Here is a 24,109-nt window from a genome sequence, read left to right as displayed (position 1 = left end):
AACCAACATGCAGTCTTTATTTTTCCCCATCGGTCCCAAATTATTCTGCATTGAGTTACAAAGTGAAAACCAACATACCCTCAGATGGATTTAATTTCAGCTTGGGCCCAGTGCCCAAACTCCACCCCATCTTTTCCGTACCATGCACACAGTCTCATCCTCACCCATCTTCCAAGCGTATGCACGCACACACACATACACACACAGAGAACCAGCCGCTCGTACAATACAGAACCAAATCCACCTCCACTGCCACCTTAGCTAGGCTCACTGCTTTCCCTGGGATGACCAGTAGGCAAGTTTGGCTTGGTCTATAATGCCAATTTTTAATATTTGGGAAAACGAAGGCTACATAAAACATACATTTTCATGTCCTAGATATTGTCTTCATAATGAACAGTTTTAAATAAAAAAGTCATTTTACACAAACCAGGAAAATGGTTGTTGGAGGAACCAATTATTCCATTCAAAAATAAAAGGTTTAAAACTGATTAAAAATATTAATGTTGTAATTCAAAGTTCAGCTTTGGCATAACTTCAGCTAGTGATTTAACTATGGCATATTGGCTTACAGAATCGTGCAACAAACATGGATTTCAGAATACAGATGTACACAGCTTTAAAATGCATACAGAGAAGATAAACTTGTAACTGAAGCAGTTAAGCTTTTGCATGTATGAACTAGTACCAGGTCGCTGTTCACAGCAACTGTCTTCTCTCTCGTCCCCTTCCCATGGATGCTGCATAAACAACTGCACTCTATTTTTATAAAGTGCAAATATGTTTGCTTGTATTCATGTGAAGGCAAGTAGTGGAAAGCAGGAGAGGAGGTAGATTGAATTACTGTGTTTGAATGTTTGTTTTCTCCTCTACCTTGTACCATTCTCCACAAGAAGCACAAATTAAATGTTAAAAGACAAATGTATAAAATGTTGATTTGGCCCACTTCACGTTGGGCTTTTGGTTGCAGAAAATTTTTGCCTTCTTCTGTTTGCAAAACTGCAAAAATGCTGCTAATAGTACAATATGGAGAACCATGTGTGTACTTTCTAAAGAATTAAAAAAAAACTAGTTTGGACTAAACACAGTTTCTTCCTGTACCGATTTGTGTCCTTTACCCTTAAACAAGTAACACAAGTATTTCCAGAAGTCTGCCTGCATACTTAAGATTGCCATAATGGTAATAATGTATAAAATTGTGTTCTAGTTTACAATCATTAGGATTCCTGTATTCCTTTCAGCCATGTATGACTAGTCTGAGTGTAAATAAATGGCACGTCCTACCAACAAGAACAGCATTCCTGCCAATAAAGCAAAAAACACTCCTATAGGAGCCAGCATAAAAGACCAGCCATAGCGTACATAAACAGTAAAGTCTGGACAATCCATTCTTTTCATGTTTGTGTAGTTTTCCAGATCAGCCATCGCCTGGACCCAGATGACATACATCACGACTACCAGCGAAAACAAGACACCTGGAAAAGAAACACCAGGTTTTAAAAACAGAGTGTGAAACAAATGCTGGGTGCATTTACTGTAATACCTAGAAACCCATCAATGCTTGAGGCCCTGTCTGCAAGGCACGGTCAGTCACCACTGGATGGGTTTTGTCTTTGGCTTCGTCTAACAAGCACTTTCTCCACCTTGCTTCTGATTTGCACTAAAAGGCATACTCCCGTGACAAGGGATGTATCTGTTTTTTGTAGGCAGACTGAAACGCAGGTGTGTTTAGGGACAAATTTTAGGCACTTATTTACCATATTGTATTCAGGAGCTGAGGGAGGGGGAAGGAGGGGGGACAGGATAGGATGACCTGGGAAAAAAACTCACTTTTGCTTCCCAAACTCTGACAGTGTTTCTATCACAATGTTTTGGATGAGATATCAAAAGGTGAAAGGGGTGGGAAATCTTTCTATAATCTTCACCTCTCTAGATTTTGCTTCTTTTTTCTTAAGAAAAGGGTTTTGTTTGGAACATACTACCTTCAGACTCAAATATTGTGCAGACAAATTCAGATGTATTTCATTCAAAATCCTACACATTAGAAAAGAGGTTCCTGGGATAGGAACAAAACCCAACAATAATTAAATAATAGTTATGAGCAGGCTACTAGTATTAACCTCAGATTGGATACAACAGTTTCCTGGAAATAATCCACCACATAATTCACAGCCTTTTCCCAATCACTCCTCTGAAAGGCCTTTGGATTGTTTACACATGCTAGTAATAGAAGCACATGTCCCTACAAACTCTGCTAATCTCTTTGTTACTATGCACCAGAAGGAGATATAAGAAGAAAGTGCATTCCAAAGTACCAGTGGCATGCCTAATATTTCATTTCACTTTAGAGGAATGTGGACACTTGAGAAATGCAAGCCTGCAGCACAGATGCTCTAGCAGATCTGCTGGAAAACTGAGGGCACAAGTCTAAATTTTTTGCATGCTCGAGCCTGTACCCATTTGCTCCTTGAGCTCCAGCTGCCACAGCACAGTTACAGCAGCAGGACTATCTATTCCAACAACAAAATATTTGGGGGACACCACCCATGTTTTTATCCCATGGTGTTCAGGTGCCTCATTAAATCAACAAGCCAGTGCATACTCCTGGGAACATCTGTTGCCAAATTTGAGTCTACAGGCTCTAGGACAGCAAAGTCAAAGGTCTCTTGTGGTCTCTTCCCCATCTTCCTAAATACTTGCAATGCAACCTTGAGTAAATGTGACACTTGTGGCAAAACCCACAAATGCACTTTGTAAGCACCCATGGATAGGCATTTGCTTCCACACCCACTGGTCCTGATCACCTTCCATGGTTATTTTTCTTCATCCCCACCCTGACATGCTGGGGATCTCCATTCCCTGCCCTTCTTACCCACTCACCAGGGAGCAACTCTTATCACCCCTCCCTCATTTGCTTCAGGCAAAATCAGGTTAGTTGCAGCAGTTTAAATTGGTGATCTGGTGACATTACATTCTTGTTGGTGCTTTATAGTCAAAATGTAACAGCTTTACATTCTGGACATCCTGAACATCTGACAGGTGAGAGCTCACAGTTTAATGTTTGTGAGCACTACCTTTTGAAGCCCACCAAAAAACGAGCTGAAGTAGTTAACATGAAGCATAATAAAAATGTGACTGAAAATCCCAAAGGTTCTGCAATTTTTATGAGGCTGAAAGGAGAAAAACTAAATAAAGGAGGCAGTCACATTTCCTGCCTATGAAATATACTTCCAGGATTACAGGTGTTGGTAGGGCTCAAATTCCTAACAAAGTTTAAAAAAAAAAATACCACTCAACTCTAAAAGGCATAAATTCAATTTTGAAAGTATTTTACGTAAGTAAAACTCAATTTCGATGGCATTTAGTGCTGCAATTGTATCGAAAATGCAACTGATGAAACAATCAGAGAGAAGGATCACCTTAGGCCCAGATACAAAGAACAAGAAATTAAATTGAAGACTTTACAAATATAAGTCAAACTGAGCAGAAGATTCCTCTAACAGAACATCTAATGATAGCAGATAATGTATGCAACACAGGAAAATTAGAACCAGAGGTAGTAACTTTTGATGTAAAAAGTAAAAAGATTCAGGGCCAAATTCATAAATGGAGTTATTAGATACATGGAGTTTTCTCAAGGTTTCAAAACTTCAGCCAAAAAAAACCCTCTACCCCAAAGATCTGATAATACAGCATAATCCATATGAACATTGGAATCCACCTCTTCAGATGGCTATGCTTGTGCATTTTCGAATGTCTGTAGTCTGCTATTTACCCTCTACATCAGGGCAAACTTTGTCCAAAACACTAATAATTACAGAAAGTGGTGATGTATATTCTCTTACTGTAGCAGCAGGTAAATGTAACCAGGCCTTGCATGTCTGGAACGCTTTTGACCTCTGGCACCCTGGGCTGACACAAAGCTAAACAACCCAGTTAGTCAGAAACATCTGCCATAAAAACAAGACTCAGAGGTGTCTTCATCACAAAATGGGCACCCCTTGCTCTTCGGGCAGTCTGAAGCAACACCTTCTAGGTGGTTAAACTAGAGGCAAGTCCATGTTGGTGCAAAACAGCAAGCCAGTGCTGCCAGTGGTAAAACAGCTTAAGGGAAGCTGAAATCCATCGGGTGATTTCACAGCAAGCTGCTAATACCTGTGTGTGGCAAATTGTTGGGCATGGAAATTTGCTGAAGAAATGTATGTCAAGCAGAGATAGATGTCCTTTAAAAGAGAAGAAAACGGGACAATATGTAAGCCCTCCTAGTTAATTGCAGCTCTGAAGGAGTATTTAAGGATTCTCATTATCTGCTAAGGGAGGCTAATTAGTAAGTTTATTGCTTAGTTTGTTCAAGAAATGTCTTGAACAGTAGAATCAGGCTATGTAAAAACTGACCATGTCCTGTTGCCTCCAACAGCATTTCATTCATTAGTGCTCCTTTTGTCGAAGGTTCACAGAGTTATGATTTCATGGGAGTTAAGCACATTCACAGAGGTTTACTGAGGCTCCTGTGTGCTGCAAATGGTAACAGAGATAAAGGAAAACAGGAGCATTTATTAACAGGTAGACTCTGTTTTGTCCATTTGGTCTCGTTTCCTAAGACATTAGAGTACATTAGAAGCAGTGGTGAGAGCAGAGAAGCAGACCTTGTACTTCTATTATCACTAATGCATCTACTTAAAACGTTTGATGTTTAGGGCCAGAGGCTTTAGTTCCTTCCTATCCATTAAGCACTTCAGGTTGTGCTTAAATTTAAGCACATGTGCAAGTCTCTCTGATTTAAATGTTTTTTCCTCCTAGCATCCACATTGATTGCATCAAAATACCTGGTTCAAAGTCAAGTTATGAGCTTAATGAATGGTTACTAGAGCTTAAATATTTATCTGGTTGTTAGATTCCAAAAGAATACTGTTTCTTTTCAGATTATATTATTATGTTTGCATTGTCTTATTTTAACAAAATGGAGGGATGTTAATAGTTCAAGAAAGTTTTGAAGAATAAGTAGTATCAAGAACAGAGTACAATTTGTTCAGTGGATTAAGCAGCATGTAAAATTCAGATACACATAACATGTGAAGTATTTTTTCCAGGACATAAGACAGCCATTGGGTCTATGCATTATGAGCTGTAATAGTCATGTCAAATAACAGTCAGCACTTTATATAGTCTTTACAAAAATATAGATCAAAAGCTGGATTTATCTCCATTTTGTAGGAATTAAAATGAGGCACAGAAACAACTAATCTGATATTCAGCAGTTTTAAGTATCCAAGCTTTGCTCTCAACTCTGGCTTTCAAAGGAGTTTTGCTCCTCAAAGCCAAGGCAGATTTGCTTAACACATATCGCACCAGATTTGCTAATAAATACAAGTTTTCTGCCTCTACATCCTTCTACTTTGTTTGTACATCTACATTATTTCTGCAGCATTCTATTTTTGTTATTTATACCAGTTGGTGAAGTTCTATTCACTGGAGTGTACTCAAACAAAAGGAAAGACATTGGACTGAAGGCAATAAAAATCTTGTTGAGCAATTGTCTATCTTGGTCTGCTTAAGTGTTTTAAACTAGATCCCATCATTGCAAAATTTCACTGCCTTAATTTATATGTAGAGAATACAGCATTTTTGAATAAAAGTTCTATACTGCAAAAGGTTAAAAAATAGCCTATTTCTTTATATCACCCCAATCACAAGACTTGAAGTCAATTGTGCAGAAACTAGTACAGTCACTGGAATACTAGTAACTCAGAACCATTGGGAGAGCCCATGCAAAACTGAAGAGAGGTCAGAATTAGACTCTTTAACTGCTGGAGAGTATTTCCTTAGATACATTTTATGCTGTTTGTGGAAGACAATGGGAAGAATTCCTCTATTTATGTAACTACACTACTGCTATTCCATCCTACTTCTGTATCCACAGGTTTGCCACACCAGCTTATCTCTTTCCTTCAGAATATTAGTCATGCCAGTAAGAGTTGAGAAAGCACCTATTTGAAGTGTAATAGGAATATGTATCCATTATGAAGGAGTATATACTAAAATGAACATATATTTATTCTGGGAAATCCGTTGCTGCACTCCTACACTGACTATCTATTGTGAATGTCATGAACTTTCATATTCAAGCTCCAAGGCAAAGTACTTAGACTGAAAAAAACTCCACAATTTAATGAAGCAAATATTTTTAGGAACAATGTGTACTGTAATGTATTTCTAAATTTTCAGCATTTAGACCTTTTTCATAGTATGAGGGTGTCCATTTGCCCTTGCCTTTTAGTGAATATAAAATAAAACGGCAGTTGCATGTATCAGGAGTGATGGGGGAAATTATTCCTAGGACATGAAATATGTCTGAGAGAGATTAAGACAAATAAATACTTCCCTCCTTCTCCTTTTTCTTTCTTTTTTTCCATTTTGCATATTTTTAAGAACACACATGTTTGATATACAGCTCTGTGCAGTGTGATAAGACATGGACTTCTCTGAGGTCACTCTTTTCTGTCTTTTGCATTTATTCTTTTGAATTTCTTTCAAAGAAATACTTGTGCATATTGCAGAGGAGAAAGAATAGAGAACCTTTGGAAATGTTTATGAATTCAAGAAGCAGTTTGCTGGCCTTTAGTACTTATTCTTCCCACGTAGAAATGCCTTTCACTTGTCAATGGTGAATGGCTGTTTACGGCATGAATCTTTTACTATGCAGACACGAAGACAACAGGTGCTGGAAAGAATGATGTGAGATTTTTACTTGTGCCTAGAAGTTTAGAAATCTTTATCTCACTTGAGTAAAACTTGTATGTGTGTCTAATTTTTTTTTGCAATTGTATTTTTGTGTCCTTGTCCTTATTACAGATTCTACCACCTACCTTGGCCTCTTGTGATTTTATTTAAAAAGGATGGTTGACATTCCACTCTGAAGTACGTGCAGAAGATCCCACTTAAGAGTTATGGGAGTTGGCACCGATCTCTGAAGACAGATTTTTGTCCTCATCTAGGAGCTAGAATTAAATATCAGCTTTTTTCACTCTTTTGGCAGGAAGTGGAAGTCATACCTCTAATCTTGCTTCTTTACAAGGGTGTGACTCTGTAATGCTCTATGCATATCCCGGGGGTTTGCTTGTTTGACATCAGTACAAGATGACAGTTTTTACTGCCACCCAGGCAGGAACAGGCCCAAGGTAATTACGGACTTTATTGAAGGCTGTTTCAAGTGATTATTTTATGGCAGCTTTTCCTTCTTTTCCTATGATTTTTGAAGCAACTACAAGGCTTTTTACAGTTCGTATTACTGTAGCTGCTCTTGTTCCATCCTCTGATATTGTAGACACAGAGGTGAGCATGCAAAGACAGTGCTCAAATCACTGATTTTTGTATTGTTGAAGTGATATGCACTTTACCCCACAGATGTAGCATCTGCAGTTTCACTTTCAGCCTCAAGTAGTTAATGTAGTTACAAAGCTTAATGGGGAAAACTGCTAGTCAACAAGGTGCCACTAATACTAATAATTGTTTGTACCTCTCCATTTTGAACTAGCAGCTGCACCACTTAGTAAGAGAAGTGGGCAGCCCTAAAGTTCGGGATGAAGAAAAGGCAGGTGTGTGACTCTGCCATAGATCAGACATCAGAATTCCTATTTGGGTAGTTTTGCTGCTTTTCTGGGGCCCAGATATGTGATACTATGGAGAGCATTCTGAGGCTCCTTTGGCCCTTGGAGAGCCTTTGCAGTTCATCCACCTGGACACCAGTGATGCTGGCAGAGAGACCTCAGGTCCTTGAGGGCTCTGAAGATGAGAGATAAGGGCATGGGGTACTGGTGATGATGTTCTCTAATCCACTGCCTAAAGGATAAGACTTGGGGAAAAGTTGGCACACACTGATGTACATCAGCTCCTAGTTTTGTGGCTGGTGTCACAAGCAGGACTTTGGCTTCCGTGACCATGGTACCCTCTTTGAGACACAAGGACTGCTGGGGAGAGATAATACCCATCAGGTAAGGTGGGACAAGAGTAACAAGCTCAGTAACCTTTTGAGAAGAGATACAAGCACAGACCATTGGCAAAGGAACATCAAAGCCTCCAGATAAGCAGGGGGAAGGGAACGAAGAGCATATGCATGGGACAGAGCAATGAGGGAGGCTCATACACTTCCACTGAGAGAGCAGCACAACTGAAAGCCCATCTCAAATGCCTGTACACAAATGGACTCAGCACTGGAATAACATAGGAGGAATTCATGCAGTCACTGGATGATGGATGAGACCACTGCAATCGCAGACAGGATAAGACAACTTGCTAGACTGGAGAGTTGTGTTGGACGGATACAGACTCTTTAAGGACAAGAAGTTAAGATGGGGTGGGATATACGTAGTCTGCACAAAGAATATGTTGAATACACAGAGTTCACAGGAACAAGAATTTATGGATTAAGATCTGCAAGGTGGACAAAAAGGTGTAGTCATGGTGGGCATCTGCTACAGGCCAGGCAACCAAGAAGAAGTATACTAGAAAAAGTTATGATTTCTGGTTCCCATGAGCGACTCAGCCACACCAACATCTCCTAGAAGGCCAAGACTTCAGACTGTAAGCAATCCAGGTAGATGGATGAAATCAAGGCTAACTTTTTGAAATAGATGTGGAACAAAACAACTAACAAAAGTGCTGTGCTGGACCTGCCACTCACAAATGAGGAAAAACTGGTCAGGAATATGACAAATGGTGCTGGCTGTGGTTATAATGGCCATGAAATGGCAAACTTTAGTATCCTGGGAGGAATACAGAAGGTGACTAGGAGATTAAAAAATCCAGAACTTCAGGAGAACAGTCTGTTCAGAGAACTGGTAGGCAGAATCTCAACAGAGGCTGCCTTCAAGGGCAAAGCATACCTTGAAGGACAAAGGATGTTTTGAAGGGCAAAGGGGCCCGGAAAAACTGATTCTTCCTCACAGGCAACTTTCTTTAAGCACAATTTACAGTCCCTCTCAGTATGCAAGAATTCAAGCAGGTCTGGCAGAAACGGAAGTTAACCTCATGCAGATCTGCATTAGTAAGAACACAGTCAGCAGGTTTGAAAATACTGTTATTTCCCTTTACTCAGCACTTGTGACATCACATCTGGAATACTGTGTCCAGTTTGAGGCCACTCTGGTTAAAGAGAGATACTGATAAATTGAGGTGATGACCAACAAGACAGTTAGCGAGATGGAGGAAAAGGAGGAAAGCTGAGTGAGCTAGCGAGTTTTGGTCCGGAGAGGAAAACAATCTTCAGTTTTGTAAATGGAGTTATAGAGAAGACGGATATAGATTCTTCAGACACATGCACACTGAAAGGATTAGATCCAATGGTCACAATCTGCAGCAAGGATGATTTCAGGTAGATATAAGGAAAAAGAATGTATAATAAAGTTATTGTAACTGGGACAAGTGCATGTGCTGTGGAATACTAAATACCTTTGCTTTTCAACAACAATGGTAATAGTAAAAATAACACAGGTCTTCTCTAAAGCCCTGATTGAAAACAGTCCTACGGTTGAAAGAGAGTAAGAAGTCATAATTTCCCTTGAAGAATGTCTTCTCTTGAGGGACAAAGGGTGACAGGGGCAAAGAGACAGGCCCAAGGTAACACACAGGGAAAATAAAGCTCACATAACATGACACATCTGAAAAAGAAATAGTCTCTCCAGATTCCCTCAGTAAAGGAAAGAGAGGTGTAGAGCTCCTCCATAACACATTCATTTGACACATACTATGCCCCTCTTTCAGGATGAAATTAATTCCCAGGTGGGGGAACTTCTCACACAGCTACCATTTTTACTGTCAATTAATGTTATTGCCTCCTGCAGGCCTCCTAGGGAAGCCCTGTCTAAGTGAGGGAAGATGATGTGACCCAGAATGGAGAACACATGCATCTCTTCAGACCTATGCCCATCAGTTCCCAATGCCTTCCAAGTCCCTGTTTCCTCTTCAACAGCCTCTGCTACTTCCTAGTGACAACTGAGGTTTTTACAGAGTACAAATGCAGGAAAAGAGCAGGACTCACATGGGCTTCTAGCCTGCAAATTAGTGACAGAAAGCATTGAAATATCTTAGAATTTCCATCAAACTATGAATATTTTTTGTATGTCTTTTAAAAGAATGCGGCAGTAATTCTCAAGGGATCAAATGCAAGTATGCAGGAGATTTTGGGGCAAAAATGTTATAAAATACTTCTCACACTTCGCTGATGGTCATTTAAAAGGGAACAATGATCACTAGCTGTGTATGCAGAGCTGTGAGGTGAAGCGGGTAAGCAAGGTCAGCAGGTCAGTAACAGAAGCAGAAAGAGAGCCCAGGCCTTTTGGTCCTGACACAAGTGGCTCTACCCCGTAACACAATTCTGTTGTCACAGGAATGCTTCTCATCAAACTTTATAAAAAAGAGAACAGTGACTGAGCACATACTGTCATTTACATCCTACACAACTGTATCTCACACACCAATGTAGCACCTTCTCAGGCTTTGCAAGGTTAGCAGAACAGCGTCCCAGACATCTGTCCATATCAGCTGAATCCTGAAAGGGGGCATCCTCCGTGGTACGTGTGGGTTGTGAGGAAGGAGGGAATTCAGTTATTTGTTATCTTCCAATAGCAGAGTTGAGAGCTCCCACTTACTCATATGTGATAACTATTTCATGTATTCCAATCATATAAAAAACATTTTTTCCTATATTAATCATGTGAATGTACTCTGTCTTATGACTTCTTTAGAAGCAGCCCACCATAATCATCTTCATTGCTTTTGTGTCACTGATAAAAAAAAAACACTCTCCTTAGCTAAAGCCCTTAAGAATCCTATAAGGCAGCATCCTAAAAATGCATTATTATTCCTGCTAAAAAAGGTAGATTGAAATTGCAGTGTAATTCCATGATTCGTCTTGGATTTTTTTATCTTAATCCAAAAGTAGCTTTTAGAATAGTGTCATAACTAAATAACTGTGGAAATAATTGTTTCCAAGGCAGGCACCCCACAAACCAAAGGGTAGCATCATATGCTTTTTCTTTCTTTTAACCATAATTAATACAATATTTGATCACAGAATATGGGAGAAATACCTAATCCTTTGTATTCTTTAATTGACTGAGCAAACTGTATACCCACCAGCAATGATGTAAAAGCCTCCTCCTGCTTTGTACAGAATGTGGCTGGCAAAAGGAGCTGCACAGATGATGAAGAAACTAGCCAGCACAATAGTGAGCACGCCCAGGAGCATAAGAACTGTCCAGAAACCTCGATAAACTGGAGAAAGGGAGGAAGGATAAAAGAACAAAATACTCTTTAGAACTCAAATAAGTGACATGTTTGGCTAACAAATATTTTTCTTTTCCCTCTCTCTTTTAACTTTCCTTATTAACAAATGAAGCATTCATTCCATTGTGCATATATATTATATGTCATGTGGACCAAATTAGGTTTGAATGCCAGTCCTTATCTGATGATCATAGAAAATACGTTGTAAGCTACCACAAATGAAATCCATCTGCTTAATATTTAGCAGTGACTTGCAACATAGCAACTTAAAAAAATTTATGCTTTTTGGAGAATGGTACACCAAAGTTGTAGCAAAGATTCTTGGGGATAAATGAGTAGACTGACAGGATTCAATTGTTTTACAAAAATTGTCTGGAAGAAGGAGGGAGCTGTAGCATCTTGACATTCTTAGTGCTCATACCATATCACCAATAGCAATCTTAAGTTCTCTACAGTTTACAACTGATTAATCCTCCTTCTATACAGTCATATTCAATAGAATGAAATATAAAGTAGCAGAGAGGAGGAAAAAAAATGTAAACCAAGTTTCTGAAAAACAGTTAAGTATTTTAAAGCAGCCTATTCCTGCTCTGAAGCTCTTTGTATTTTGTTAAATTTAAAATGTGATGTTTCAGAAGCCCCTGTTAGACAGTGCCAAGCAGTGCTGAATTAATGGATGCAGCTGGTGATAAATGAGCCGAGAGTTTGTGACATACTCTGGCCAAAAGACTCTTTCTAACAATTATTTTTTAGCTGGTTAATTGCACATCCCTTTAACAAAGTCATCATTTTACAAATGCTACAAGAGTGACATAAATTTCTCCCATGAATTTAAAAATTGGTATATTAACACAACCCATTAGTAAAATTACGAGTTGCAAAGATCTCCATCGTCAGATCTGAAAATCTTGAAGCACTGACAATTCAGTCAGTGAAAAACATTTCCACCCAACTGAGGGAAAGCATTTAAGCCAGCTGGCAAGTCAGAAAAAGTGAGTCACAAAAGAAACTGCCACTTATCGTTTGACAGCACCTACTTACTGTTATGGCAAAACACAACCAAGAACTATTATACTGGTTCATATCATGGAAGTTTCAAATTCATACAGCTTGTTAGAGACAGCTATTCTGGAATAATTCAGGTTTCTCTCATCTGAAATTTAAAGGTGCTCTAGACATTATCAGCTTGTGCTTCCCACTAATGTGTTCCAAAAATCTATAGTTTTTAACTTGACCAGCTTAACTCGTGTTAAAATACACACCATATTGCTTTTATAAGCCTTGTAACTGTATTAGCTAGATCACATTCACATCACATTAGCTACACTTTTTAAATAACATCCTTTTTAATCCAGGCAAGCATTCAGAGATATATTAGTTTTCACCACACTGATCAGCAGATTTGGGCATGGGAAGGATGAATGTGTCTGAAAGTTGCTGGCAGAAGGGTTAAAACTGCAGTTTAGTCCGCATTCAATACAAGTCTTCTTTCCACATAAACAAAAAACTATGGAAATAATTTGTAAGACACAAGACTGGATTAGCAAAGCAGTTTAGTGTGTGTTCTGATTTAAGTACTCCACCTCTTATGGGATTTAGGCACCTGTTTAAAGTTAAATACATAGTTAAATGATTCACTTAATGTAAATGGACAATGAACGGAGACCTAGAAAGGTAAATCTCTCAAGTCCTTCAGTCTTGGGTCTCTGAAGCAATTTCATATTATTTTACTCATGGGGCTACTTTGCTAAGCTTCATCGCAGTCCCCAAGTCCATGGGACATTACTTTCTCATTTAAAACCTAATACCGCTAAATCAGCCTATAACCACCCAACTCTTTTACATGGATGGCTCAAGGTACTTCAAAGTCATGCTACATAATAGGACACGTTGGCCAAAATGGACCTTGAAAAATCTTTGTTTGATATCATTATGGTCAGTCACCTAAGTCATACAGCAGTGTTGCTACTTTCTGAATGGACGAGGATACAAGCTTCTCCAGAATTACAAAATTAGTATGCAGTTTCATTATCTACAAGAAGCTTTGAAGTCTGCCTTTAGTGAAATTTTACCCAAAAAGCTTGATTTATTCAAATATTCCTGAAAACTGAACACAAAAGGAGTACAAATGTAACTGATGAAAATTTGTTGAAACCTCTCTGTAACTACACAAGAGAAAAGCTGTTTCTCTGCTCCAACAGCATAACTATTTGATGCATTATATGTGAAATACTGATTTATCACCTGAAATAAGCTTCCGTTCTATTTCTTTAGAAATAATTATTTACTCTAGAGAATCATAGATAAATTCCGATAATTGTAATATTGTTAAACCAGCTAATTCCATCATTAAACATCAATTTGAAAACAGAGCAGAGTTGACAGGTAAAAAGTCTGCAATGATCCCAAATCTGCTACTTTTAAAGCAAAAGACTACCCCCTCTAATCTGCAAGACAATGAGTCATTAGGGTCATTTGTGGCATAGATCTGAGGAAACATCCTAAGAGCACTTAGACTTTTTCTTTAGTAAAGGAGTTTAAAAGTAACATTTTTTTTCTGCAAAGAAGGCTTTACTTATCTAATATTCAGACCATTTTTGCACAGACCACATTTCCCATCTTCTCTCCCTAGATGGGCAAGATCAGTTCCTGCAGAGCTAATCATTCAAAATTACAATGCAGCCCTACTGCTGTCAGTTAGCTTTAGCTGACATCTAAAGATAAACACAAAAAAGCTGCTTAAAATTAGATCTACCTAAGAATGAACTTACCCTTCAAGTCAAAGACTTTGCTACTCTGAGACTGAGGTGGATCATGACAGAAAAAAAACAAAACAAAACAAAACAAAAAACAAAACACAACACCTCAACAGTAGATGCTGCTGTGAATTATGCTTCTTTATATCCTATGAAAAGGGATGACACTGTGATACAAGCATCTTCTTTCATGAAATAATGGTTCAGTGTATAGGTACAAGGTGTTAAGAGAAGTTTGCACCATTTCAAGTCTCACTGAGGCAGTTCATAAGACAGCCCATGTTCTGGTCCAGACGACAAGGAGTACCCTTACCTCTGAAAGGTACTTCACAGATATGTTTGAGTTAGTTACCTCAAGTACATGCATTATTCCAAGTATGCATTAGAAGAAATAAATTATAAGCACTACTGTAGAGTCCGAGTAAATCTATCTGTAGTTTTAATCTTAGATATCATTGCTCTGTGTTGCAAGAGTGCTGTAACATGTCTTGGTAAGCTGCCCCTTTATCGGGTACAACATATGCCTTGGCAGTGACAGGCAAGCCTAAAAATAAAATAGTACATAGAGGCAAACAGGAGTACACACGGTACGCTTGCCTTTGAGTTCAGCACCGTTCAGCCAGGATACTATGGGAATATTATAGCTGCAGGATATTCCTCCAAAATTGCATGACATGTAATTTTGCCTTGTTACTTGCTTTCCTCCCTAAAGATCCTAATTCAGGTTCCTTTGGAGACTTCTGCATCATCTGAAAACTAGCTGAAGTATCTGGTTTTGAGTAAGGGACACAATTTCAGATAAATGGCTAAAAACTATTAAAAGACTCCTTTTCTAGTATAGTACATCCCAGCATTGATCATAAACTGACACCACAGATTCTTATTTTAAGATGTTACTGGTGCTTGATATGAAAGAGAAGCAATAATATATTTGACAAAGTTACACAGCTGTGTCACCTGCAGTGCACACCTGTCATGTAGTAGCTGCACACACCTCAGAAACTCCATAATGGCTTATTCAGGAACAGGTTAATGACAAAATGCAACACCTAGCTACAACTGCAGATGTTAACACCAACTTCATGAAACCATAGCACATTTTACTGCCCTTGCTGACTTCAAGTGTTTTAAAATCTCAGCCATAAGTCCATACATTTTCTGTGGCCTACCAAAAAAAACCCCAGCCACTTAATCTCGAATTCAATATCGAACACAAATTATTAAGCACTACAAAGCTGAAAAACTTTTTGAAGCATAAGTGAGTAGAATGCTGCATAACCAATATTAATGACAGGCAAAAAGACTTGGAAAAGTTGCCTTGAATTTTCACTGACAAGCTCACATCCTGAAGTGAACTCTTCCTATGATTTGACTGTGGACTGTATTTTAGAATATTTCTTTTTTAACTCTCTATTTAATGTAAGAGGTTATCAAAATGCTTCTGACAAGAGGTATCCAAACATCACTTACAATATAAAATACAGTGAAAGGTGAAGTGCCTGAACTGCTCTAAATCAGAGGTATCTTCTCTGCAGATAAACAGTTGTAAATGACATCAAACATCTCAGCAGCAGCACAGGAGACACAGCTGACAAATAGTAAACCTTGCAAAACTTTTCTCAGTTTCACTCAGTACCCTTTACAATCCCTTAGTAGTAATAATCTTTTTTTTTAATAACCTTAACAGTAAAACAAATACAATAATCACAGTATGAATACATTGTCTCTTTAAACACTCCTTGCTTTATCACTGCTTGGTGGCTGGGGAGTTCTCCCTTTGTAAATGTACTGTATAACAATCTCTCATGGGCAATTATGTGACTGTATTACCTAATATAATTTTTTTTTTTTACCCTAGAAATAGGCTGCTGCTAACATTTCACTGTACAATCTTTATTTTCAGATTTCATTGGTGATATTTTCTGGATTACTTTACACTAATTTCAATCTAGGAACAAACCCGCCAATAAATTTGATCACACCATTTTAGATGCAATAGTTGCTGAATGGGAATTTTGCTTCAGTCCTATAAACATTCTGTATTCGACATTCTATTAGGCACTGCTTCAAATGCTGGCAAAATGCCCAGTGCCGGACAAAATAAGATACTAATGGTCAGGAAAAAAAAGTAATAGCAGCTACAATTCAGAGTATTAAACTAATGTGTCAGTGCAGCCCCATTAAATGGCTTCCAATTTAGCTTCAGAAGGTGCTGGGGCAATTTACAACAGTTAATAAACTATTGTTATTTCCAAATAAAGTTGTAAGAATAAACCCTCAAAAATAAAATTAATGACTTGACTAAGTGCTAGATCTTGCACTTCTTTTTTTTAGGAATAATCTCACTATAGCAAATGGGACTACTTGTACAAGTAAAGGACTTCGTACACTTTTCAAAACAGGCGTAGTATTGTCCTTTAGTAAATGTCAGTTTTTAAAAGTTTTATAGTCCTTGAATGTCAGTGTTACACAACCTAATGACATGATCCTATGCATTAATCCAGCTAGCAATGAATAACTATTTAGGTACTATACTACTATGTTTCCAAAATAGCCTGATGGGATAATCAATCTAATTATGATTATACAGATGTGTGTTTATTTTAGGATGTAGAGGTCACTACTCTGGCACTTTTACTGGATGGGCTAATTTATTTTTTTTTTATTCCTAGCTTGTATTTTGTTGCACATATGTTTGTGAATCATCATAAAAATGAATGTATTGACAACACAATAAGGTGCTGTCTAAGTCCACTTAATAGCTGCACACTATAACAGCTGTCACTATAAACCACTTTACTATAATAGAAAGTCACTGGAGTCAGGCTTCCCCTGAGTTTATATAGATACCTAATTCAGGTTAAGACAAATGACATGGCCTGCAAATTTCTTTAAGTGCATTAACCATAAATGATGGTTAGCACAGCTCTGGACCACACCTTACACTGCAGGTAGGTGAAGTCCTTCCCACTCCTCCAAGATATTTAACAAAACCACAGAATGAACAAAAACATTATAACTGTGATTAAAAGACAGAGAAAGCTGCAGTTTCAAGGTAATGCTATCTAACCATTTGAAGCTGACTATGCATCTGACAGTAATGAAGGAAAGAAATCTGAGACATTAAAACATGCGTTCAAATCCCTAATACAAGAGGCACTGCAGGCTTTTTCTGTCTCTGCATTTCCATCTAAGGCTATAATTCTTGACACCAAGAGCTCATAGTCTAGGCTTATATGAACCAAGCCTTAGGTCTAAAGCTTTGTATGGTGTACTATAACACTAAACTTCAAGGTCTTCAGTGTTTTGAGTTTTTTGGGAACTACCACACAGCCATTGCAAAACCAACATACAAAAATATGTAAACAAGCTAAGAGGGGATAGATTGAGCCTCTTTCGAATTCTGGCCCAGAAAAACTCTGAGTCAAATTCCTATGGATACCAAAGCAGTTAATGTCAACAGAGAACTTGGTCTGGTCACTTAACTCAAAAATCATCAGAGATTTTATGCTCCTCAGGAAACTTTTCTTTGCCTGAGCCCTTCTAACTGGATGGTAACACAGAACTCCACCAATAAACCAGACTTGTGTTTCCACTAAGGCCTGCAGTTAAATCTAAATTCCTCTAATAAGGTCCCAAAGTTTCTTAAGCCAAAGAGGCTGTAAAAGAAGTCACGTGCTTTTACTTGCTCAGGAACTCACAGTTCTGTTTACAGAAAGTTAGAGATTTCTACAAATATGTGTTGTTCACACGTTTGATTTTTTCTAATGAAATTTAAAGCTTTTTATTCAGCTGTTTATTTTTCTATGAAAGAGCAACTAAGTATTTTTCAGATGAGAGAATATTTTTGCTTATCCACTCCTAATTAAAAATAGGACTGGAGGAACTCACTAAAAACATTGTGATAAACCCATGTGGGATATTTCTTTTTTTTATCCCCAAAAGTTACTGTGTTGAGAAAGCTATATGAGCCATGAAAATGGTAATATTGTATCAAGAAACAGTAGCAGAATCCAAAAAAAAACAAAGGGACAATAACCTCAATCTTTGGTAGTGCCCTTTTGTTCTATGTTTAGCTGATGTACGGTATTAGATGCAGCCAACTGGATGTACAAATAGCTGACAAAATCTTGTTCTTCATTAAATCAAACCAAGGGCTTTCACCACTGGCTTTTACAGAGAAGCATTTCCTCCACTGTGAATCAAGAAGAGGATAACCTTTTAGTATTTCTTAATTTAGCAACTGCAGTTGCAGCAAGGTTTTAAAAACTTGTTCGCCAAATATCATGGGCAGGACTGTCAAACTAGACTGAAGAAGAAACAAGTTTTCAACTAACAGAACACACAATGACATAACCTTCTTCATAAAAAGTTGTGAAAGATACTTAAACAACCATACCTGCCCTAGTAAATAACTCAGATTGGAAGCTGAAAATGAACTGGAGGAATAAAAAAAGCCTCTTCAGTTTTAATGAGCTTGAAAGCAATCCAACTGTATCTATTTATATAGCAAGAATGGCTCTGAATACACTCTACCTGGGCCAGCATCTATAGTACAGTTCTGTCTATTTTTAAACTCCTAATATGAAATATAGATAGGAAAATTATATTTGAGTAGTGGTTCTTTTGGCAAACATTAACTAAAATCAATTAAAATTTTGATGATATTCCTCTCCTTTCCTTATTCTTTGTTTGTCCATTTCTATGTAATCATGCAGTACAATATGAGGATCCTTTGTGAATGTAGGAGTGAATGGTGGAATACAAACTCTGTCTAGATTATTAGGAGCTGATGACTCTGTCACTTTCAAATGAAAAGGTAAACTGTTCTAGATGTGCTGTGAAGTTACAGATTAGATTTCTGAATGGTGAGGTCTGAATTCTGCATGGACAAACACTTCATCATTTCTAAAGATTAACAGAACAATTATCAGTCCAACTTCTTTTCTTTTTTCAGGTCTGCAGCATAAAAATTGGTTTCTGAAGATACTTCAAAGTTAGCAAATGGATAATTACAGCTTTAGGACAGGAAGGGATCACTCAAGTCGCTGAGTCAGTGAGCTCAGAGATATTCAGCATCCACACATCACAAGTTATATAAAAAGTTGCATAAAATGTGTCAGAAGTGATTTACTTCAAGTACGTTCACACAAAGCCCTTGATCTGATGAAATGTGACCAATATTTTTAAGTGAAGTCATAAAAACAGAGCTTTCCATGTATCATTCAAATATAAGGTTTTTAATTACTGTATACCTTCTATATAGATTCTGTTACTGCACTAAAGTTTTTTTGTATTAATATCGCCATTTAACATCATAAGGATTTTGAACTATTATTAAGAATATATATATGTGTATATATATATATATATATATATATATTTTAAAAGAGCTTGGTTCACAAACCAAAACACCCCATTGCTACAGTCTTAGGCTATATTGTTCATGTATGGCAAACACTGTTCAGAGTAATTGCAGAGCCTTAGGTCCCTGTAGTGTCAATGGAGAGAAGCTGTCACATCCAGTGGTTGGTGCAGTATATGTTAGTTGAATAAACTTAGTATCAAGGCCCCGCTGCTCCTTCCTCATAAAGTAAAAATGTGATATATTTCGCATGTGGTAATCTACTAAAAAAAAAAATATACATGAGAAGAAGTACTTCTTTAATGTATTCAGCCCAAGGAAGTTACTTTTCATGTTGGATAAAAAGCACTAAAAAAAGGAAATGTCTCTTATTTAAGAAATTGCTTCCATTCTGCCATCATGCTTAAAGCTAAGCATTCATTTAAGTGGTTTAAATATGTGTGTTGTAAAATGATGAGAAGTACGAAACACCAAAACTGTATTAATTAAACTGTGTGGAGCGATAAGGCTGTTTATACTGAAGCATCCAAATTGTTTTTTTGAAACTACAGACATTGTATCCATTTGCAGACAAAAAAAATACTTACTGACTGCAGAATCGTAGGAGGTTGAGTTGTGTTCATCTCGGATAAGAGGAAATGGTGACAGGTAAGCATGTGTACAATTCTTAGAAGGTGACTGGTTAGCTAAAAGTGAAATAAAACTAAAGATTAACATTTTACTGCCTTAACAATAAATGATTTTAAGCCTCTTCTTCAAATAGGCAAACTGAGTTTTGTAGGTCAAAATTCCAGGTTCTTTCCCAGGCAATAGCTTAGAGTGGATTTGGTTTGATAAGAGATACCAGCCTTGTTATCCAGCCAAGGATGTTCCTTAAAGGGCAGTACAGATTTGTATTAGGTGAACAGCAAAGCAGCCTTGCTGAAGGCACCCTGCAATTTATATGCAATACATAGGTATGCTTTTATATGCACATGTACCTTTCTCTTGTGGGGATTATGTCCATCTCATTATTGCAAGTCCCACAAAAAACAACAAACAATGACAACAACAACAACAAACACAACAGCAGCAGCAACAACAACAGCAAAACAAAAAACCCAAAAAACCAAAACCAACCAACCAAAAAAACACAACAACAAAACCACAGCACACCAGGAAATTACTTTTTCTCTTGTGAAAGAACAGTGAAAAGTATCAATCATCTTCAGAAAGTTTACAGTCTCCACAAATACGACTTTAGTCTATGGAATAAATATCTCCAAAGAAGGGTAATTTCACTCCTTATATTAAAAGCTTATAAAAACATCACCTTCTTCATTGCAAAAGATAACGGCTGACTATAGCTTAAACCACGTTCAGTCTTCAGATTGTTGACCACAGAATTGTCCAGATAAATAACAAGGGGAGATTAACTACAGTGAATATTACATTTGCCACCTAAGGCCAAGCAATACTTTAATAAAATATGGGTTATTGAAGTCGAATTTGTATGATGGCACCTGCATTTCACAAGGATTGTGGAAAACTTGCAAAAAGGAGAGAGAGCTTTGTACCTCAGAGGTACAGTCAGAGACAGGAAAAGTTTTGCTTGACCTCTTCTTCATGGAAGATTTTGGCTGGAAAATACACTCTGATCTTCCAGAATCCTGGTATGTAGTGAAAGAAAGCAAAGGGCCAGCTGCAAATTTAGTAGAGGGATTCTTCTGGAGATGATGTGTGCTACACCATTTTCACAGTGGAATTGCCCTCCTTAACCCACTCATAGAACTAGTTGGAGAAACTCCCCAAGGAAAAATTCATGGACCATTGAAACCACTAACCTCTTTTATCCTATGTTACAGAAATAAACAGTCTGTTTAACCATGAATCACAAGAAGCTGTCCTGATAAGAATGGTTAACAGGTTAACAGGACAGCCATAACACTCGCTGTATAAGGTGATAGTTAAGTATGTATGACTTAATGTAAAGTTACTTACTGTACCAGAAATTCCACATGCTAGCATTATTCTCTCCTACATTTCCACTAAACCAGCACCTCCAGAAGAAACCTTCATGATGGAAAGTGGCCTTCTCTCCCTAAGAGGGGGAAACAAAAAATGAAAAAGAAGCCATTATTAAACAATTTTTAAATGGTTGAAAGAATCAAGTTCAACTGAAATTAGATATTGAGGTAAAAAACACCACCATCACAATGAAACACAGCCTGTTTGAATATAGGTTAGCTGTAGCATATCTAAACAGTTATACTTCCTTTGAAAGAATCTCATGTTGCAAAAGTAGCATCACAAAAGACAAATTAATTTTAGAGTTGATTACAATTGGTTACAAGAGGTCTTGAAGCAGGCTTGTAAATCTCCAGGAGCTCAAAATGAGCTTATTCAAAAGTTCATAGAGAAGTAAATTCTACAAAATAAATACATTCAAGAAACCTACATATATAATTCTGATTATAAATAAAAATGTCCATACTAACCCCGACATCTTCAGGTGCATTTGAACACCTTCCTATTTCTGTAGCAAGAAGCCAATAATCAGTCCCAAATGCCACCAAAAAAAGTAAAACCCCCAGAGCTGCAAAGAAGCCTCCAAAAAATATCCCCACACTCAGTTTCATTATCAAAGTTATATTTAAAAAAAAAAAAAAAAAAAAGTACTTTTAAAAATTAAAAGTACTTTTTAAAATTACTTAAGATGAAGCAGTAAAATAAATGAAAGGTTAGGGAAAGTGACTAAAAAGCTGTTTGGAGAATACAGCTCATATCTGAAGAAGTTTCTCTTTGCTTGACTTTCTGCCTGTGTTTCCCAATGCCCTGTGAGTCAATTTGCGTCTCCTAATTTGTGTTCCATGTGTCTGACACAAGCCTGACAGTTGAAAAGGGCCTTCTATTTTAGGACACTGATGGCAGACCTTCATTCTGTTTCTCTGTCTGGGTGAGGCCAGTCAGAAATAGCTGACCTTCCCCTAACTAGTCAGGGATTGACTTGAAATATTATTGCAGTTGTTGCATGAACATCAGTGGAGATGCAGATGGTGATGGAGTTGCGATGGCTCTGGCCATCCACGTGAATTGTGTTACGGGGCACGCAGTAGCAGCAAGGACTTCCAAAGTTCATGCTTGGTGGTGAATGTTTCCGTGTCTGCTAGCAGGAAAAGAGACGCATGCAATGCCTTGGAAGTTACTATAAGTCATGTTGCTAAATTGAGGTTGAGATTTTTTTATGGAAGTTTAGAACATAGCAGCCAAATTGCAGAAATGCCTTTGAAAAATCCTCATTTCTATTACAAATACAGTTAGATTTAAAAATCTACATCTTAAAGTAATGGCCTTAACAACACTAAACTAAGCATTTAACTACCTGATTTCTTCACATTCACTTTATATGCATATATCACAAAAGTATGCCATTAAAAAAAAAAAAAAAGGCTATTCTAAAGATGAAAAAGTGAAACCAACTACTATAGCACACCCCCCCAGTACCTCCTAAAGAAACCTCAGTCTTTTTGAAAAACTTTCCCACATGTGTATTTTGGCCATTTTGGAAGGTGATGAGGTAACACATTTAAATTTCAAGGACTCACTGCGCAAGAAGAAGGCTTTTCCAACAACTTTTTTCATGCCAAGCAGGCCTTCCCGAACATTTCTTGTGGAGTACAGGGCATGCTCCTGTAGAGATTTGCTGAGTTCATCATGCACTAGATCCTGCAGCCCTTACCTCCAAAAAATTCCACTGACTTCCCATGCTGAGAAATTCTGGGACCAAGAGAAAGATGAAGTCAGTTTACTCCAGAAAATATTTGTCACAAAATATTATTGCAACAGGTTTAGGTCTCCAGAGGGACTCCTACTTCCAGTATCCCTATATCTGTGTGGAGAGTGTGGCAGCGTGCTCAAGGAGAGCAAGGAAAAGACTGTTTCTACCACCTCTCCTCATTTCCAGATAGATGAACCAGAGATGTATCCTGAGTGTTTTTATAACACTAAGTTATCTGCCTAATCCCATATTTGCATTTGTTACAAGTCATATTTTATCCAGACTTGACAGTATACTAGCTTCATACACAAACACATCTGATACTTGGTGGCCGTTCTGCAATGAACAATTTCAGTGAACACAGAACAGTAAATGAACTTTCAGTCAAACAGACACTTTTGCAATATTTGCTTTCCCTGACAGCCACTGACACCGTTCACTTTTCTTAGCAGAAAGTCACGTTTGGAAACGTCACTTTGGAAAATTATGTTTTTCTGCTATAGCACAAAGCGATATTTTACTGGTTTCTATGTTATTAAAGAAAAAATTAAAAAAAAAAATCTTTAGGAAAAAGAAGAGCACATAGAATGTGCTGCAAAAGAAAATTAGGCATATTTTAGAAAATATTTACTTAGAGGTTAGAATCATGTGTCCAAAATACCAGTTAATGATTTAGTTCAGGACTAACATGCCCAAATTCAAACAATTTCACATGAGCTGGATGCTTTATAATCAATGGCAATCTAGTCAATACAGTCAGTGGAGCCTGGAGAGCAGCTCAGCACAACCTGGATCATAGAGAGCTCAGTGCCATCACCCAGGCAGACACCCAGCTCCAGTTGCTTCCCAGGGCATCCTGTTGGCTTTTAGCTGCCACTCCAGAAGAGCATATTTCTCTCCCAGTTTTAACCATATCTGCCAGCCCCATGCAAGGGTCCTAGGTACCCT

At 37.7% G+C, this 24,109-nt stretch overlaps 1 protein-coding gene across 2 annotated transcripts; it reads right to left on the bottom strand.

Moving 5' to 3' along the window:
• On the bottom strand, positions 1–22,217 carry TMEM182 (transmembrane protein 182). Of its 2 annotated transcripts, XM_082062458.1 has the most exons (5): positions 21,882–22,206; positions 21,385–21,484; positions 19,992–20,090; positions 11,134–11,271; positions 1–1,475 (listed from the first exon to the last, which is right to left on the bottom strand). In XM_082062458.1, exons 1-5 carry the CDS (start codon positions 22,020–22,022, stop codon positions 1,252–1,254), a joined length of 702 nt encoding a protein of 233 aa, XP_081918584.1. In that variant the 5' UTR covers positions 22,023–22,206; the 3' UTR covers positions 1–1,251. The 2 variants fall into 2 exon arrangements, with proteins under 2 accessions (XP_081918584.1, XP_081918585.1); XM_082062459.1 differs by lacking the exon at positions 11,134–11,271 and having other exon boundaries at positions 21,882–22,217.
• Between the last annotated feature and the right edge of the window lie 1,892 nt (positions 22,218–24,109).

This window comes from Streptopelia decaocto (genome assembly GCF_964273445.1).
Source record: "Streptopelia decaocto genome assembly, chromosome: 1".
Taxonomy (NCBI): Eukaryota; Metazoa; Chordata; class Aves; order Columbiformes; family Columbidae; genus Streptopelia; species Streptopelia decaocto.
The sequence above is the reverse complement of the archived record's forward strand: the minus strand, read 5'-3'. Positions and strand labels throughout refer to the sequence as shown.